General features: G+C 39.8%; 1 protein-coding gene and 1 long non-coding RNA gene across 4 annotated transcripts; one reads left to right on the top strand and one right to left on the bottom strand.

Annotated features, from left to right (window-relative positions):
• Window positions 1-176: 176 nt before the first annotated feature.
• On the bottom strand, window positions 177-5,457 carry LOC125245441 (ELAV-like protein 1). Of its 3 annotated transcripts, none has more exons than XM_048156037.1 (8): window positions 5,281-5,457; window positions 4,677-4,742; window positions 3,875-3,937; window positions 3,559-3,736; window positions 2,202-2,305; window positions 1,231-1,384; window positions 918-1,143; window positions 177-764 (listed from the first exon to the last, which is right to left on the bottom strand). In XM_048156037.1, the coding sequence occupies exons 2-8, from the start codon at window positions 4,710-4,712 to the stop codon at window positions 440-442; spliced, it is 1,086 nt and encodes a 361-aa protein (XP_048011994.1). In that variant the 5' UTR covers window positions 4,713-4,742; window positions 5,281-5,457; the 3' UTR covers window positions 177-439. The 3 variants fall into 3 exon arrangements, with proteins under 3 accessions (XP_048011994.1, XP_048011993.1, XP_048011995.1); XM_048156036.1 differs by having other exon boundaries at window positions 3,559-3,739; XM_048156038.1 differs by lacking the exons at window positions 2,202-2,305; window positions 3,875-3,937; window positions 4,677-4,742; window positions 5,281-5,457 and having other exon boundaries at window positions 3,559-3,695.
• Window positions 5,458-8,327: 2,870 nt separating this feature from the next.
• LOC125245460 lies at window positions 8,328-15,637 on the top strand. The gene is made up of 6 exons (XR_007179532.1): window positions 8,328-9,403; window positions 9,992-10,050; window positions 10,190-10,275; window positions 10,363-10,410; window positions 14,977-15,051; window positions 15,143-15,637. It is a non-coding gene; the product is annotated as an uncharacterized LOC125245460 (long non-coding RNA).
• Window positions 15,638-19,435: the final 3,798 nt, after the last annotated feature.

The raw sequence follows: 19,435 nt of genomic DNA on the forward strand, positions 1-19,435 counted from the left end.
AGCACTGAAGATGTGGCCTAGTTACTATTTACAAAGGCCTAGACGAGGTGAGGATGTATAGTTCATACTGACAAAAAAATAAAGAAAATAGGACCAACAAGTCCATTGTGATTCAGCGAAAGGGGGTTAGAAGAGCAACAATGCCATGACATCTTTAAGGCATCCCAAAAGTGTGCAAAAAAAAAAAAAAAAAAAAAAAAAAAAAAAAAAAGGATCCTCAAATGTGTGTCCAGGGTTTCACAAATGCCAGTCATCAGGGACAAATCACTTTTGCAAATTTCTAGCTTTTGCTTAACCCCATAGTAAAACACTAGCACAAATGTATTTCACCCCAAACATGGATGTATGAGTATGCTTATGTAGAGAGTCAACAATAACTGAAACCTTTAGAAGAAACCTCAATTAACTTTCAAATTCTCATGACAAAAATAAAGTCCCTTTACTTGTGAGACTTGCTGGATTTGAATGACACTTGTAGAACTTTGTCTCCCAAGCGGTATCCATTCAGGCTGGCAATGGCCATTGCTGCCTCCTCGTAATTTGTCATGGTAACAAAACCAAACCCTTTGCATTTGTTGGTGTTAAAGTCACGGATGACCTTGACGTTGGTAACAGCACCGAACGGACCAAACATTTGCCACAGGATGCCTTCGTCTGCATCTTGACCCAAATTATAGATAAAGATACACCATCCAGAGGAAGAACTTCCTGCCACATTCATACCAGAGACACCGCTCATATGGTCAACACTCATGGGTGAAAACCTGTGAAAGCAGGAGATTAATCAGGAGAGCAACTCTAAGAGAGATAAAGGCTTTTCTCACAAACAGCCAAGTATCAAGAACATCCAATGCAAAAATGACAACATACAGAATGAAGGACAATATTTTAATATTTCCTAAATCCCGCTTTCTCACCTGAAGCGCTGTGCCTGGTGGTGAACAGGCCCTCCAAACCGACGGGACTGAGTGTTGTAGAGCTGAGAGAGCAGCTGGGAATTCTTGGTCTGGTTTGGATTGGCAGCAAACTTCACTGTGATTGGTTCAGAGGCACCAACTGGTTTGGATCCATTAAGATCTTTGATGGCTTCCTCCGCTTCAGACCTCTTATCAAAACGAATGAATGCAACGCCACGTGACAGACCTAACACAGGTAAGAAACCCCCAAAAAAGTTGAGACCCAGACTACATTCAAAATGATAAATTGCAAAAGCAGGTTAAAAATCATTACCTGAGGCCTGATCGACCAATACACGCGAGTTTATTATACGACCATACTGGGTAAACATGTCCTCTACATCCTTCTGTGTCATGGTCTTGGGTAAACCGCTGATGTAAAGGTTGGCATCTTTGATGCTGTCAGAGCTTGGCCGGGCATACGAGACCTGATTTAAACACAGAGTCACATCAAAGACCCCTTCATGGATGAATTATAAAAACAATTTATAAATAAGCCATCATATTTGCCCACATTACTGATGGAACAATGTAGTTCGTTCGTGCAGCCAAAGTGGAACCTCACATTTTTACAAATGAACAAAAAAAAAACAAAAAAAAAAAAAAAAAAAAAAAAAAACCAAAAAAAAAAACAATAAAATTCTGTAGTTCATAGGTATAAAACATTGTTGTAGTCTATGCCTACAACACAAAAGACAAAAAAAAAAAAAAAAAAAAAAAAAAAAAAAAAAAAGTCGACAACTTTCAATTTGAATTAAACTACAATGCTCAAAGCAAAATGAAATAAAACTCTAGGAATTCAATGCAGGGCTTCTGTTCGGCACAATCTCATACTCAAGAAAATGACTACTAACATCATTTACCCTCCATTTCTACACCACATCCTCACAAGAAAAAATGAAAATAGCACATTGATCTTAATTGAACTTTAAAATAAAAAAGGGTCACTGACTTCAGTATAATTCTGTACCGAAATTAAACCATGCTTAGACAGCCAATCATACAGATTACAAAGGGCCAAAGTCTAGAGACTTCAAATGTCAAGAAACTGAAAGCAAAGAAATGAGGAGAAAAAAAAAAAAAAAAAAAAAAAAGGGAACAATAGTAGAAACTCATGAAAAAAAATAATTCATTCCTTACAGAAAGCAGGCAGGACTGGAACTTTGTCCTTTACTGCTTTGAGTCTAGTTTAACATGGCATCTATAATTTAACACATGATACAAAAACACCTCTTAGCACGTTACCTTGATAGTTTTAGACTGTAGTCTCAGGCCATTGAGTGTATTGATTGCCCTTTCTGCATCACTAGGGTTAACATAGTTAACAAATCCGTACCCTAAACTGTGGCCTAGAGAAAACAAAAGGGGAAAAAAAACAAAATAAAAATAACAAACGTTCGTCCACATCCTGCAGACTATTCTTTCTGGACAAAAGAAACAATCTTATCTCGTGAATAACAAGTGTGAAAGGAAAAAAAAACAAAAAAAACCCCAAAAAAAACAACAAAAAAAAATTACACGTTCATCAAATACCAAGTTAAAAGTTTGACATCAGACAAGGAAACAATTAAGATACAGAAATAAAAGCCAAACATCAAAAACAATCTTCATAGAATAGTTTCTAAGAATAAAAAAAATACCTTCCTTCACCTCCTTAAAAAAATAAAAAAAATAAACATTAGTAGGCATTTAAGCATTTTCAAGTAAATAAAATACAGAATGTACATTCAAAACATCAACTATACATCACATTTCTAAAAATACAAAAATCCACAGATGGTGAGATGCTTTGGGCAGGAAAAAAAAAAAAAAAAAGCTAATGGCAAAGATGCATGAAGATGGCACCAGACTGACATCATTTGGCTACTCCAGGATCTCCACACTTCAACTGGAAATTGATAATTGTTCTCAAACAATAGGGGAAAAAAGTGACAACCAAAAAAACAAAAAAAAAACAAACAATAAGCAAAAAAAAAAAAAAAAAAAAAATTACACTGTGCACGCAAAACAGGATGCCCACACCATTAAAAATACTGAGAAGTATGTCAAAATGTCAAATGAGTTGAGCTTTTTGCAATCTCCACACTCCAAAAAAAAAAAAAAAAAAAAAAGCTTTACAAAACAACAAATGTGCAAGTCTAATCAAAAGCTCAATAAAATGTAATCAGGCCAGTACCATCTTTACTCCATTTCAAATAAAGGAAAAAATAAAATAAAATTTGTGAGCAAAATGTTTATTACAGCATAAAACATACCACAGTGGACAGTGAAATTCTGCCACAAACCCTGACCCAAGCTTCAATAAACTGCTCAAAAGTAAAACAAGGATGTTTTAATATCAAAAGAAAAAAACAAATAATTCTTAAATGAAAAACATCCCCTATATAACTACAAAAAAAAAATAAAAATAATCCTCAAAAAAAAAAAAAAAAAAAAAAAAAAATAAGTGACTGGGGAAAAAAAACAAACAAACAAAGTGCTAGTAATAAACAACTACATATGAAAAAATAACTAAATATATAAAACCTGCCTTTGTCTTCATATATAGTTATTACAGAAGAGAATTCCACAAACGTATTGTGTTGAGCTCGGTGAGACATACCTGCCATCTTGTCTCTTATGAGTTTGGCCGACTCAACCTCGCCAATGCTGCTGAAGAGACTCCGGAGCTCCTCCTGACTCATGTTCTGGGGCAGGTAGTTGACAATCAGGTTGGTTTTGGCATCACTAGGCTCATCACCCATGTGGTCCTCGTAACCGTTCGGCATATCGTATACTTCCTGCTTCACAGAACAACATGCAATGTTTCCAAATCAAATTTACACTGGCACACTTAAACCAAACAAAAATGAAGTGCAAGTAAAATGAACAATGATATGCAGCATTAGTCTACAGACAAAATTAATGGCTAATTTTACCTTTACTGAGCTGGCACCCTTGTGTGAGTCTCTGTCATTACCCTGGTTCTGAACCTCACAAACCTGCAGCAACAAGATACAAATATGGACCTAAATAACACTATGCAATATAATGCTATTTGGACACTTGGTTAGATGCTGCCAATTGCAATTCCTGGGATTTATACTTGTACGCAAAATATCAGTAAGTTTAATCTTATAACAGGACCCAAGAAAGTTATTGATGCACCAAAATGATTTTACCTAAAGATTTTCATTCAACCAAGAAATTTAAAATAATGTTTCGGTAATTGGTATGCTGTTCAGAGGGATTGTTTTAGCAAATGATAAATTAAACCAGTCAAGTTCTTAAGCAACAAGCTGCCTCTTGTTATTTCTGCCAAACAAACGTTACATATGGCTTCTCTGGCATCATTTTTGGTCATGATGAAGTGCATTCATAGTTATACAGCTTACATGTTTACCTGTGGTAGCTTATCCACGTTGCGTAATTACATTGTTAAAACGCATCAGTGATGCTCCAATTAAACATCACAGTTTCGGTCACGTTGTCGGCCCTCCAAACCATCAATTCATTTTTTTTTAAGCCGAATATTTTCGGTTGCTGTCATTTCTGTGTATAAATACTTGATTCATCAATAAAATTATTCCCAACTATCGATTAAATAATTAGCAACCATTGCTCAATGGTTAACATAAATATATCGATAATATTTCGATAGTACATAGATTTTGAAATGTTATACGGAAACTCGCATTTAATTGAAGAAAATGTAAAAGTAGATTATAAATAAATACTCACTTTTAAATACCTTATGTGTCCTCTTCTGACGGCCATGTAGACACTTTACAGCTTCAAGATTTTATTCTGAAAGAGAAATTGTAAGACGCCGCTCTATTAGAGCACCAGGACAAACATTACTTTATTACAAACCGCACATCAATCTATTCAGACCATTTCAAATTTTCCACCATGTTTGTACTGGCTTGAAGATAAAAATCACTCAAGTCCATTATTTACACTGAAATACATGTTTATTCGTATACTTCATTCCCCGACAAACACAACAATGAGGAGGAGCTAATTTTCACGTATGCTAGGCTAAGCTGCAAACTAAAATAAGCTGCACAGCACCGATCGTTACAAATAAATACCTAAATAACAACATTCCAATAGTGTCATTATCCAGACATATATTTGTTATTGTATTACCTGAATTCGTTTTGCCAGTTATAATGGTAAGTTACTTTTATCGCTTCAGGCCGCTCTTTTGAGGCCTGCTACCATCAAAGCTACCAGCGAACGCTCATGTGAGTTTGTGAGAGCGTGCTGTCCGCACATTCAAAGAAAATAATTCTCACAAATTATAACAAGAATGGCACCTTTTTTAGCACAAAAACATTACCTTGGTTTCCTTCGTCCTCGACCGTCGTCAAAAAACGAGTCAAAAAAAAAACGTTTAGGTAACAAAGCGAAGATCTGCTGTACCTACTTCGCACACGCCGATCAAGACTGGGCTGCGCTCGGATGTGTCGCATTCAAGCGGAAGTGAAGCCACTCCTCCTCCTCCTGCCTGGAGGAGACAAGCATAGACATCATATATAGCTAGACGCCCTATCGTGGAGCCGCCATCTTGGATCGGTCGCCAGCTCCACTCAGTGTAACTTGTTTGACAGGTGCAATGAGCTGTCAGCGCATTTAATTAATCATATCTCACAGAATACCTAACTGATTTTGACTCGGGTTTTTTTGCTGCAAAGGTAATTCATGTAGCTATGATACAAGACACATTGTTGAATGTATTTTAATATTCATAGTAGACTTAACAGTTATATAATATTCTGATATAATAAGATATAAAGTGACCAGACGTCCAAAATCAAAATATGTGATGTAGGATATAAGGTAATTTATAAATCACACATTATAGATATAATAAAGAAGCAGAAACAGATAGTTGCAGTAAAATACGATATTTTAGTAATACTAGCAGAACTCGATTTGCGCTTTGCCGTCATGTGTGTATGCTTCCTGATATCACGTGCACAAACACAAATAACTATTTTGTCCGGTCGAACAATGTATGTATTAAATTCAGATTGGATTGTGTTGATAATAGGCACTTAACGTTACCTAACGCTAAAAGTAAGTTTCGTGCATTGAGCGCATTCTTGTGCTTTCAAACTTCCTTCTGATCTGAATAGTAATTATGTGGAAAACACTTGCGAGGTCCGACGGTTAAGCAGAGCGGTTAAGATAAAGGGGCTTGAATAATTAATAATCAATATAACCTTACGAAAATATATTTATTAAATGTTATCCACATTATATTTAATCTGCAACAGCATTGTGAACATTTATAACGATGCGTTTGGTCATTAACTTTTAAATGCATCATTATGCAAAGATGAGGAGAGTTATTGCATGAAAGACCCATGACTGGCAGATCAACGTGCGACTACATCTCTCCGAAACGGTAGGAAAATAAATTTAATTAAATGTGGAGGATTTTAACTGTGACAAGATGATTGACAGGGTAGTTTGAACAGTTACAGGTTGCGTAAATAAGCGACATAACGTCCGTTAAAGACGCAGTTATGACGGTAGTATGTCCCAAAGCTTGTCTACTCTTCTGCTACACACTCAAAAGTATGTACTTTTTCTTTACAAAAACAGTAAATGCTTTTAGGACGTCGTATAAGTAGGCGAATTGGGACGCAGCTTAGGAGTACGACCGGTCTAAGATGGCGGCCGCAAATCTCGGCGCCCAGTGGCCAATAGGGCGTCTACCTATATGATGTCTATGGAGACAAGTCCTGCGTCTCATTCACGCATTCTTCTTCTTCTTCTTCTTCTTCTTCTTCTTCTTTGGTGTTTATTGGCGGTTGGCAACCTAACTTATTGGAGCATTACCGCCACCGACTGGAATGGAGTATGGATCGGGATATTATTTATATACAGCAAAAAATAATTCCTCACTATATGACACACTGGAATTTGTTTAGATTTATTATTTATTTCCTGCTTTATATTGAGGTCAACAGCAGGGGAGGGGAATAACCATGGAGGAATGGAGGATATTGATACTGTATTGCTGTACTGTAATTGACATAAACCTATATTCCTAGCCTTTGCATCACCTATCCACCCAAAACTTACAAAGTTTGTTTCATTATGTTCCCAGCACTCTTTCAATACACTTCTGACAGGATGCGAAACATTTTGTCCCTGGATATTAACCCAATATGTCAACATCAACTTCATTCGCCTGATGCCTAAAGGCATTTCTCCCATTTCTACCTGCATTGATGACACTGGGGATGTTTTAAATGATCCACTGCAGATTCTTAGGGCTTGAGCTTGCAATACATCTAATTGTTTGAGATTTGATTCTGCTGCCGACATATAAGCTATACATCCATAGTCAAAGACAGACCTCATGAGTGCCCAGTATATATTTTGCAGAGATGTTCTACTTGCTCCCCATTCCTGTCCTGACAAACACCGAAGAATATTAATAATCTTTTTACATTTGTCCTTAATTTTATCCAAATGAACTTTCCATGTCAATTTTTCATCAAACCAAAACCCAAGAAACCTTACTGATTTGACTTGCTCCAGAGGATTCCCATACAATTTTAACATTCACGCATTCCATTAGTGACATTAGTAATATTCATTATTTAGGGCGGATTTTGGGTGCGTTATCCAAACAAAAAATTACAAAGCCTAAGAGGCCATTCATTATTTTATTTTTTCTTTCTTTCTTGTTTTCTCGTGATCGCAATTACTGTTAACACAGATCACGAGAAAACAACTTATGTCGAGATAATGAGAAATAAAGAAATAATGCTGCATGCTTGACTTCCGTAAAGCGTTAATATATATATATATATATATATATATATATATATATATATATTGTGACAAAATTACACACACAGACAAAATGCTAGGCTATAGCAAGACTATTTACATAGGATACATTTTATTCGTCATTTGTCTGAACTTGTCCTTAACTGCAATCACCAACATCAGTCATTCGAGGTTGGACATGCACTACAAGAATTATCATGTCAAAAATTTATTAAGTGTATAGCCTATATAGGCACTAGTCAACAGACGAGCAGAGCGCACTGACTAGGCTTAGCGCTTTACATTTGGCGTGTTAGTGATTTAAAATTAACTTTATTATTGTACTGTAAGTGTATTGTTTTTTATAGGCTATCAACAACACGACGTACAGAAGCACATGACTGCCTTAGCCTGTTTTAGAGTATTTGCAGCATGAACTTTATATATTACTGAGGCTATAAGTGACCTAGTACCAGGGGCGTAGGAGCGAGGAGGGGGGGACAGTAAATGCCAGGGGGTTCGGGGAAATTCCCCGGATTTATATATATATATATATATATATATATATATATATATATATATATATATATCCCAGCAAACACAGTACGTTGTGACGACGTCGTCAGTTAGTCGTCATTTGGTCAGCGTGACATTACTTTATGACAACGTTGTGAGGACGTCGTGGTAATGTTCCATTTTTTAGAATCTTGGCTAACGTTCCAGAAACGTCGCGGGCACGTCCTCAAAAGACGTCGCTGGTTAATCCCACGGAGAACGTTGTAGCGACGTGGTCCATTGGTCTCCTGATAACTTTCCAGATATTGCATTAAGCCAACATTATGTTTGTTAATATGGCATTTGGATATTATGAGTAAATTTAATTGATTCAAGCTTTTTAAACGAATCGACATAGTTTTATTTATATTTGAGATAACAGCCTACTACATATTCATAAAATATTTGCCAGCAAAACTACCTAACATTTACTTAATAAATTGTGATTATTCATATGTTTGTGAACAAGAGGTTTACTGAATGACAACGTTGTGAGGACGTCGTGGTAAAGTTCCATTTATTTTTTTTTAAGAATCTTGGCTAACGTTCCAGAAACGTCGCGGGCACGTCCTCAAAAGACGTCGCTGGTTAATCCCACGGAGAACGTTGTAGCGACGTGGTCCATGGTCTCCTGATAACTTTCCAGATATGTAACTTTTTGTGTTCAAAATTTACAAAAATTATACAATGGGAATGTACAACATGAATACATTTTCCAAACCGTGTTTTTGTTGTACACTGAATCATTATGGTACACCTAGATAAGTGTTATTCGGACTATTTTAGACCAGTCTGGTAGGAACCGCTGCGGAGTAGCACAAATACCCGCGTGATTCGTCATAGACATAAACAGAGAGAAGTAGCTCCGGCTACGTGTTCTTCCGCAAGATGCATGCCGTTCTGTTTAACCGTTACAGCGCCAAAAGTGATGGACATGTTTATATATTATATGTTGTGTTTGTGAATGAAGGAGATTTATTGGATGGGGCACGCGCGAGACAAATTCGAAATTTTAAATGAGCCAGTCTAACGGACTTTCGGAGAATCTTGAGTACTGCGCATGCGCATCATTTTGTTCTGTAACGGTCGACTTCCAGCAGACGGACACGGAGTAAAAGGTAAGCCCTACAAATCTGCTTTTATTCATCGTTTTTGCCCATGTGACACTAAATATCACTTGTGATGAGTAGCCTAATGTTAGTGCAGTGTTTTTGGTTTTCTAAATGTATTTCATAAATAAATTACGTTTGGTTAATGTGCGCACGAGCGCTGTCCCCGTGAGGCGGTCTGAGGTAGCGTTAACGTTAAAATTATCTGAGACGCAGTTTTATATTTTTATTTTAGTTATTTTAAGTGTAACGTTCACTGTTTAATGCTATAAACGGCAGAATAATCACTTATATTCGTTAAACGGCAACTGTAGTAAAGTGTTTTTTAATTTTAGACCCTGCCTGGCCTCCTTGAAGCTCATATGAACCATATTGAAAATTCAATAAAATCTGTATAAAAAGGTTAATCAGACACGGTTAATTACTTCACGATTTGTTTACTTAAATTCTTTGTAATGACAGCCAGTGAAGCAGCCAAATCAACGATTTAGAGTTGTTTATAACAAAATATTCTCGTTTGTCGCCACTTACTGGTTTAACGTGAACGTTATGTGCGAGTATTTATTCTAATAAATCTAACATACTTTTTATTTTCAGCAGCTGGAGGAGAGACGGCCTGTGCAGCAACAACAAGACAACAATGATTATAAGCAGGGGTGGGTATTAAATTAGTTTCTGACTTCTGTACCAATCTGTACCAATAGATATAAGGTCCTGGACTAATAGTGCTGCTATCGGTATGTATGTAACGTTCAGTCATTAATTACCCTTTATATGCAACCACATATCATTCAGATAATCTCCAGGTGGACTGCACGGGTCCAGGATCAAGAGATCATTCATCATGCAGACCATGTTCCAGGAGAAGCAGCGTATACTGGGTGAACAACTATGCCTCATTTTTCCAATATCACTTAGGTAAGACTAAATGGATTTAAAGTGATTTCAGTCATGGTCATTTGTTTCAGGTCTGCTTGATCATTTTGTTGTCCTGGATGTGAGAACATGGTCAAAAGGTGTGTCGATCAGCATCCAGCCATAAAAGCAGCCTTCTCGTTAAAGGGTTAGTTCTCCCAAAAATGAAAATTCTGTCATTTATTACTTACCCTTATGTCGTTCCACACCCGTAAGACCTTTGTTAATCTTCAGAACACAATTTAAGATATTTTAGTTGAAATCCGATGGCTCAGTGAGGCCTCCATAGGGAGCAAAGGACATTTAAATCAGTTCATGTGAGTACAGTGGTTCAATATTAATATTATAAAGTGACAAGAATATTTTTGGAGCGCCAAAAAAAACTAAATAACAACTTATTTAGTGATGGCCGATTTCAAAACAATGCTTCAGGAAGCATCAGAGCACAGATGAATCAGTGTGTAGAATCTGCTGTACGGAGCACCAAAGTCACGTGATGTCAGCCGTTGGCAGTTTGACACGCGATCTGAACATAGACAGTAAAAGAAATGGACACAGCGACCCCATTGGAACTCAATTGAGACAAGTGAAGCCCATTTTTAGCGATTTTTAGCACTTCCGTTTCTGACGCGCAGACTCAAACTAAGCTTGATGACGTCAGCAACCTGTCTGACAGATGTAAATCTTCTAGTAGCTGTGCGTGCAAACTGCCATCGTTAATCTTGCAGAGACGGCGAGCTTGAGCGGGGAGTTCTTTGGCGTGAGTGAGCAGGAGTAATTATTCTGATTAATTATTTTGTATAGTATTTTAAAATGTAACGCCAGTACGCCATATTAAGTTAATGCATACTATTGCCTGCGAGCTTCTCCTCCTGTCTGTACGGTAATTTCTCTACTGTGCGACAGAGAGTCGAGTGGTTATGACGCAATCGTTAGCCTATTTTAACAAAAACTGTTTCTACGGGGCCATAATGTAACATAGAAGGTAATGGAGCCCTTTATACATTGTCGTGTATCTTTAGAAATAAATAATGGACAAATTGAGTCTTTAAACGCCTCAGATGTAAAGTTATTTGCTGTCAAAGTGACACCAAAATGAATGGGAGTCAATGGGATGGCTAACGCAAGTGAAGTTCTGCTACAAGATGGCGGCACGCGGCCGACTTCAACTTCCGGTCGACTTCCTTGGGCACTGGATCTGAATCATGATTCGACACGCTGATTCATTTATGCTCCGATGCTTCATGAAGCAGTGTTTTGAAATTGGCCATCACTAAATAAGTCATTATTTTGTTTTGTTTTTTGGCGCTCCAAAAATATTCTTGTCGCTTTATAATATTAATATTGAACCACTGTACTCACATGAACTGATTTAAATATGTTTTTAGTACCTTTATGGATCTTGAGAGAGGAAGTGTCCATTGCTCCCTATGGAGGCCTCACTGAGCCATCGGATTTCAACTAAAATATCTTAAATTGTGTTCTGAAGATTAACAAAGGTCTTACGGGTGTGAAACGGCATGAGGGTAAGTAATAAATGATAGAATTTTCATTTTTGGGTGAACTAGCCCTTTAAAAGGCTCAGGAGGACAAACAGGTAATTCACAGGGTTGAATTTCACAATTCAATTACTCACAGAGACAAGGAGATGTTAATAATTCTGAATTTGAGGGGTCAGCAATTTTACTATTTGATACATTTACACTTTTTATTAAATTCAGAATGAAATCATTGTGATTGATGAATCTGAATATAGGTGATGTGTACATTTATTTAGAAATCGGATTTGATATTTTAAAATGCACTGTCTGTCCAAAATTACAGACTTTCCCGCTGTTGGTGCATATTAACCATCATCCTGTCATTGTTTCTTTTCTGTTTCAAAAAGCAGACTTTATATTTATCATTCCAGGTCCTGATTAGGAGACGCAGAGAACATGAAGCTATGTGCCGTGCTGCTTATATTTATCAAGCAGTAAAAATGCTCAAAACTAAACAGAAGCATTTTTAAATTTTATGACAACCGTCATTTATTACACTGCATTCATTCAACAACAATGGTTACACATGCTTTACACTTTCAAATTTCAGTTTTTAATCTGATCAAGTGTTTACATGTCCTATCGAACAGATTAGAAAAGGTTTAAACCACCCCTTACAATCAGAATGAAATTTTAAAATCTGATTTGGGAAATTTATTCTGAATGACATGGTTGCATGTGACTTAAAGGGATAGTTCACCCAAAAATGAAAATTCTGTCATCATTTACTCACCCTCAGCTTGTTCCAAAGCTGTATACATTTCTTTTGTTAAAAACCACCATTGACTTCCATAGTTTTTTTTTTTTCTACTATGGAAGTCAATGTTGGCCCAAAGCAGCCTGGTAACAAACTTTCTTTAAAATATTTTATATAGCTTTGGAACAAGCTGAGGGTGAGTAAATGATGATAGAATTTTCATTTTTTTGGTGAACTATCCCTTTAATTCGACTGTGCAACTAGTCCGATTACAAATTAATTATTAGGGTCCATGTAAATGCAGCTATTGTATAGTCCCAAATGATACACAATCACATCACATAGGCTGCTTGGCAACCCTATAACTTTTTTAAATCTGAAGCTATAGCAGCAACATTAGCTGTGTTTACATGGGCTCTAATAATCAGACTTTAATCAGACTAGTAGCACAGATGGAATAAAAAGTCACATGTAACCACATTAGTTTAAATTAATTGGCCGGGTCCAATTGACCTTTCATTCGGATTGAAAGGGCATGATTAAAGCTTTTTTAAAATCTGTTCGATTAAAACTGTTCTATCAAATACAATCCAAAATCTCCTTCCTCTCATCATCTCATCCACAAGCTTCTTGTTTTGGGCGTTGAAAGGGGCATTTTTACTGTTTGATAAATATAAACAGCATGGCACAAAGCTTAATGTGCTCATCGTCTCCTAATTAGGACCCATAATAGATAAATGTTAAGTCTGTTTTTAAAAAAAAGAAAAGCTGTGTAGTGCAGTCGTGCAATGTACCAACTGCTTTGACATTATCATCGGGTTAACTAACTTGTATGCAAGGGCTCACAAACTACTGAGTGTTCGAACTTACAAAGTGTACGCCTGCCTAAAGGGTTAGTTCACACAAAAATTAAAAAAAAAATTACTCACCCTTATGTCATTCCGAACATGCAAGAATGTGTTGTTCATCTTCGAAACATAAGTGAAGATATTTTAATGAAATCTGAGAGTTATCTCCCTCAATTTACAGACCATGCAACTAACACTTTGATACTTCAAAAAGTTCATAAAGAGATTGTAAAAGTGATCCATATGAATGGAGCAGTTTAGTCCAAATTTGAACATGAACTTCAAAGAGACTTGTTCGCTTAATGCAATATACAGTTTGAGTTTAGACTTTTATTCACATATAAACATTAATTAGCGAACATAAATGGAAGCTCAACTGTACTTGTTTGTATATGCACTTGTGTATTAAATTTGTTCATTATATAAAGTGATCGAGTTTATTCAGAAAATTTGGACCAAACCTCTCAATATTTATTAGATTAGATTTACGATCTGTATGAACTTTTGTTTTAAACATCAAAGTGGCAGTTGTGTAGCCTGTCAATGGAGGGACAGAAAGCTTTCAGATTTCATTAAATTATCTTTATTTGTGTTTTGAAGATGAACGAAAGTCTTAACAGGTTTGGAACGACATGAATTCATGTCATGATAAAAACAAATAATGTTGTAACTCACAATATATACATGATATTTTAATGATTTCAAAATACTATCAAAAATTTAAAAAAAACTTCATAATCGCAATTCATTTAGGCTACATGAAATATGCCCTTACTGTATTTTTTCTTAAAATATTTTTTTCTTGCTTTCGTGTACAGAAAGATGTATTTTTGAGGAGGCTGCAACAACGACTAAAGCCAGGGACACACTTAACGACTGTAAGGCCGATTATAAATAAACTAATAAACTGATCTTGCCCAAACACGTCGAGTCAGAGCCAGTTGCGTTCAGTCTGTTCATAATCTGTAAGTATTTAAATCCACTTCAGTCGAAGGAAACAGTTTTTAAGTGTGTTGATTTCAGTCTTAGAATGTTTCTTCTAGTCGTTCAGTGTGTCCCCAGCTTGAAGCAATCGTTAAAATGTGAGTTCTTTGAGAATTTGTGCACTGTTTATTATCTAAATGTAATAATGTACACTGCCAATCAAAGATATTGAGATTTGGAAGATGTTGCAAATTTTAATTTATTCCTTTGATGGAAAATTTTCGGCATCACTTTTCTAGTCTTCAGTGCCACTTGATCTTTGATCATTCTAATATGCTGAATTGATGCTCGGACATTTCTTTTGAAATGTGCTGCTTCATATTTTTGTGTTCTTGAGCATCAAATCATCATATTAGAATGATTTCTGAAGGATCATGTGACACTGAAGACTGGAGTAATGATGCTGAAAATTCAACTTTGATCACAGGAATAACTTACTTTTAAAAATAGATTAAAATAGAAAACAGTTAATAGTAAAACTATTTTAGAATATTATTATTTTACTGCATTTTTTCATCAAATGCTGCCTTGGTAAGTAGAAGAGACTGCTTTCAAAAGTAAAAATGCAACTTCTAACAATGTAATTCAACCTTTCAGCTGCCAGAGGAGTATGATGATGGCAGTGGTGACCGAGGTGACAGTGCAGCTCAGGATGAAGAAGAGGAGGAACATGTAAGTTAAACATGCTTTCCTCATACCTTTCTAACAAACAATAAACCTGACTACAATAACTACTATAATATTTTTTTTTTTTTACTTCCAGTTTGTAAAAATCCAAAGTGAATATATAGAGACCATCCTCCTATCCTTGCCTCAGAAGAACCTGAGAAAGACCCTCTTCCTCTTCTCTCACAGCTCTCCATCATCTACCTCTACAACACTGTTGGCAAGAGTGTTATACACAGCTGAGGACACGGTAATGAGAGATCTCAAATTCTTCCTGAGAAAGTCCGCATGTTCATTTTCTTGAACAAAAACTGTACATGTATTTTTGGGTGGGCCAAACTATTATTTGAAGAAATCTCTATATTGTTCTTTATACATATCTTACTCTTTATGAATGTCATCTTCTGGATTTTTTTTAGCTTTTGAGAAGCTCAAGGACTGTATATCTTTAGTAATTGTGATATTGTCTGGCAGTAAAGCAGTATTAAAGCACATTACCTCAGTATATTTGTAGCAGCTGCCTCATACAGGACACTTAGGAAATGGTTTAATATATATTTTTTGCAAATAAAGTAATAAAATATCTGCTGAATCTTTTTCATATCTTTGTCATTTTTGTGCCAAATTATGGATAGTAGTAATCATAAGAGCATCTATGAATATTATTATATAAAATCATTATTTAACTATACCCATCTAATGATAAAACACTGTCAATTAAAAGAATAAAACATATTAATCACTGGTTACATTTATTTATTGATTGTATTGTTTGATCTATGAATGTGTTCAATTTATGAATTCATGTTAACACTTTAAATGGTTAAAACATGGTTACATGGTAATATTCAAATGTATTGGCTTAGTAATTGTACAAAGTAACAATGCTGATGATTTCATGGATGCAGTGTGTTTCTAGCCATTTTCTATCAGAATTTAATGAGGGTTTCTGTTGGTTTCCACTACATATTTTGATTTGCAAATGTATTTACCAAAGCAATACAATTCCCTATAACAATTAGAATTTATAAGGTTTTATAGCAGAGAATGAAGTGTTTATCAGTTCTGCATTGATTTCAAGGTCATGGACGGTGCACATTTCCATTCCCCGGAGTAAAGGTGAGAAGCAGATTTTAAGATAAAGGTCGAGGTGGTATTTCGGTCTTTAGGACGTACCTGTCACGTTCCAGCAACGTACCACTAAAATGTCGCCACAACGAATATGGGAATCACAAAGTTACGTCGCTGGAACGTTATTCGGGACGTCGTTGCAACTAATATGAGCCGATCCAGTTACGTTTTTACAACGTGCCAGTTTGGTCGTTGAGACGTTACTGTCACGTTCCAGCAACGTACCGCTATAACGTCGCCACGACGAATATGGGAATCACAAAGTTACGTCCATAGAACGTTATTCGGGACGTCGTTGCAACTAATATGAGCCGATCCAGTTACGTTTTTACAACGTGCCAGTCTGGTCATTGAGACGTTACTGTCACGTTTCAGCGACGTACCGCCATAACGTCGCCACGACGAATATGGGAATCACAAAGTTACGTCCCTAGAACGTTATTTGGAACGTCGCTGCGACTAATATGAGCCGATCCAGTTACGTTTTTACAACGTGCCAGTTTGGTCGTTGAGACGTACTCCTCACGTTATAGAGACGTAGCCTACCACTATAACTCCGCCACGACGAATATGGGAATCACAAAGTTACGTCCCTAGAACGTTATTTGGTACGTCGCTACAACGAATATGGTCCGGTCCAGTTACGTCGTCACAACGTAACTGTGTTAGCTGGGATATATATATATATATATATATATATATATATATATATATATTGTCACGGATCCCTTCTTCCCCTGGACTCCATTTCCCAAGATCCTCCTGTTCTCCACACCTGCACTCACTTCCCTCGTCAGCTCCTCATCATCACTCATCACCTGCACCTGGACTCTATTGTTAGCACTCCCTTTATATTGCACTCACTCCCTTCACTCCTCGTCCGTCTTGAATGTTGTTTAATGTGTATGTTGGCGTTCCTGCCCTGTGTTCATTAAAGAAGTGTATGTTTGTGGAAATCCGTATCTGCCTCGTCTCTCTACACCAGCAACATGTAACAGAAAGACGGACCTTAAACCGACTGGATTTCCACAAGAAAAAAAAAAAAAAAAAAAAAAAGGAAAAGGAAAGAACATGGACTCGTGGACTTTCCCCGGCTCCCTGGATCCAGCTCCTCCAACGCCTCTCACCCTGACAGCCAGTGATCGCCTTATCGGGCTCCTGCAGGTAGGTCGTTCGCTGGAGAGGTATGTGGAGGAGTTCGTTGAGCTCGCTTATTTGTCGGACTGGCCTGAAGCAGTTTTGATCTCCCTGTTTTTGGATGGATTGGATGACGACACTATCTGTTTTGATGAACCTGATTATCGTTTCTCCTTAAGCGAAACTATCAATTTAATTTTGTGTTTAAATGGCTCCAAATTCTTCGTGGATAGGGTTCAGGATAAGTGTTGTCGTCCAGTCCATCCAGAAACACGGTTGGCCGGGCCAGTCAGTCAATCTCCGGCTTCCTCCGCATACCCTTCCAGCGAACTCCCTGCCTGCCCCATGCTGGACCCACATTCCTCTACTGGGCCCAGTAAGCGGAGGAGGAGGAAGAAAGCGGCTCCAGTCTCTCCAGAGCCCGCTCCAGTCTCTCCAGAGCCCGCTCCAGTCTCTCCAGAGCCCGCTCCAGTCTCTCCAGAGCCCGCTCCAGTCTCTCCAGAGCCAGCTCCAGTGCCTGTGGGGATTTTAATTGTATTTGAGGGGATGAACGAGCCCTCTGCTCCAGCCGCCGCCGAGCCTGCCGCTCCAGCCGCCGCCGCCGAGCCTGCCGCTCCAGCCGCCGCCGCCGCCGAGCCTGCCGCTCCAGCCGCCGCCGCCGCCGAGCCTGCCGCTCCAGCCGCCGCCGCCGCCGAGCCTGCCGCTCCAGCCGCCGCCGCCGCCGAGCCTGCCGCTCCAGCCGCCGCCGCCGCCGAGCCTGCCGCTCCAGCCGCCGCCGCCGCCGAGCCTGCCGCTCCAGCCGCCGCCGCCGCCGAGCCTGCCGCTCCAGCCGCCGCCGCCGCCGAGCCTGCCGCTCCAGCCGCCGCCGCCGCCGAGCCTGCCGCTCCAGCCGCCGCCGCCGCCGAGCCTGCCGCTCCAGCCGCCGCCGCCGCCGAGCCTGCCGCTCCAGCCGCCGCCGCCGCCGAGCCTGCCGCTCCAGCCGCCGCCGCCGAGCCTGCCGCTCCAGCCGCCGCCGCCGAGCCTGCCGCTTCTGCCACCACGAGCCCTTTATTATGATGAACTTTGCTCTAAAAGTCTCTAATTCAAAGACTGTTTTCCCTCCCTGCCTCCCTCTCCCGCCTCCTCCCACTAATGTACTCACTGCACCTCCACCTCAAGTCCCTCGCCCAGATCTCCACCTCAGACCTCTGGGCGATTACCTTCACCCCGGCTCCAACCTCCCTCTGCTCCACCGTTGCCCATCAGTCCACCAGCTTCACCAGTATCCATCCTGCCTCCACTCACACCTTGTTCACTCGTCAGCCTGCCCTCCCCTCTGGACTACACTCCTCCGTCTCCGCTCCGTCACTCCGTCCCTCAGTTCCAGTTGGCCTCCTCAGTCCTCCCGGTGTTCGTTTTGTTGAATGTCTTACTGCTTCCACTGCGGCCTTCTGGAGCCCCGGCTGCGCTTCGGTCGGCGGAGCCTACAGTTTCGCCATCTCCCGCCGGTCCTTCACTGCCGCCTGGGCTCAACGGCCCTAAGCCTTCGGTCCCGGACCAACCATGGCTGCCTTCGGCCCCTGACCCGCCATGGCTGCCCGCTGCACCTTACCCGCCGTGGCTGCCCGCTGCACCTTACCCGCCGTGGCTGCCCGCTGCACCTTACCCGCCGTGGCTGCCCGCTGCACCTTACCCGCCGTGGCTGCCCGCTGCACCTTACCCGCCGTGGCTGCCCGCTGCACCTGACCCGCCGTGGCTGCCCGCTGCACCTGACCCGCCGTGGCTGCCCGCTGCACCTGACCCGCCGTGGCTGCCCGCTGCACCTGACCCGCCGTGGCTGCCCGCTGCACCTGACCCGCCGTGGCTGCCCGCTGCACCTGACCCGCCGTGGCTGCCCGCTGCACCTGACCCGCCGTGGCTGCCCGCTGCACCTGACCCGCCGTGGCTGCCCGCTGCACCTGACCCGCCGTGGCTGCCCTCGGCCCCTGACCCGCCGTGGCTGCCTTCGGCCCCTGACCCGCCATGGCTTTTGAACCTGCCCTGGAGACCTCCACTCCAGTCTGCTCCTCCCCCTGCTCCGGCTTGAGGTCTCCAGGGCGCCCTCCCGGTTGTTCCATCTACGGCGCGAGGACGCGCAAACTGA

Source organism: Megalobrama amblycephala, linkage group LG14, assembly GCF_018812025.1.
Source record: "Megalobrama amblycephala isolate DHTTF-2021 linkage group LG14, ASM1881202v1, whole genome shotgun sequence".
NCBI lineage: Eukaryota > Metazoa > Chordata > Actinopteri > Cypriniformes > Xenocyprididae > Megalobrama > Megalobrama amblycephala.

Bases quoted from the DNA above. Each gene is read 5' to 3' on its own strand.
- LOC125245441 (XM_048156036.1), bottom strand. From the start codon at position 4,712: ATGGCCGTCAGAAGAGGACACATAAGGTATTTAAAA. The intron at 3,938-4,676 runs GTGAGTATTTAT...TTGTTGCTGCAG, and splicing joins GACACATAAGGTATTTAAAA to GTTTGTGAGGTTCAGAACCA. The intron at 1,385-2,201 runs GTAACGTGCTAA...TGTTTAAATCAG, and splicing joins TACAGTCTAAAACTATCAAG to GTCTCGTATGCCCGGCCAAG.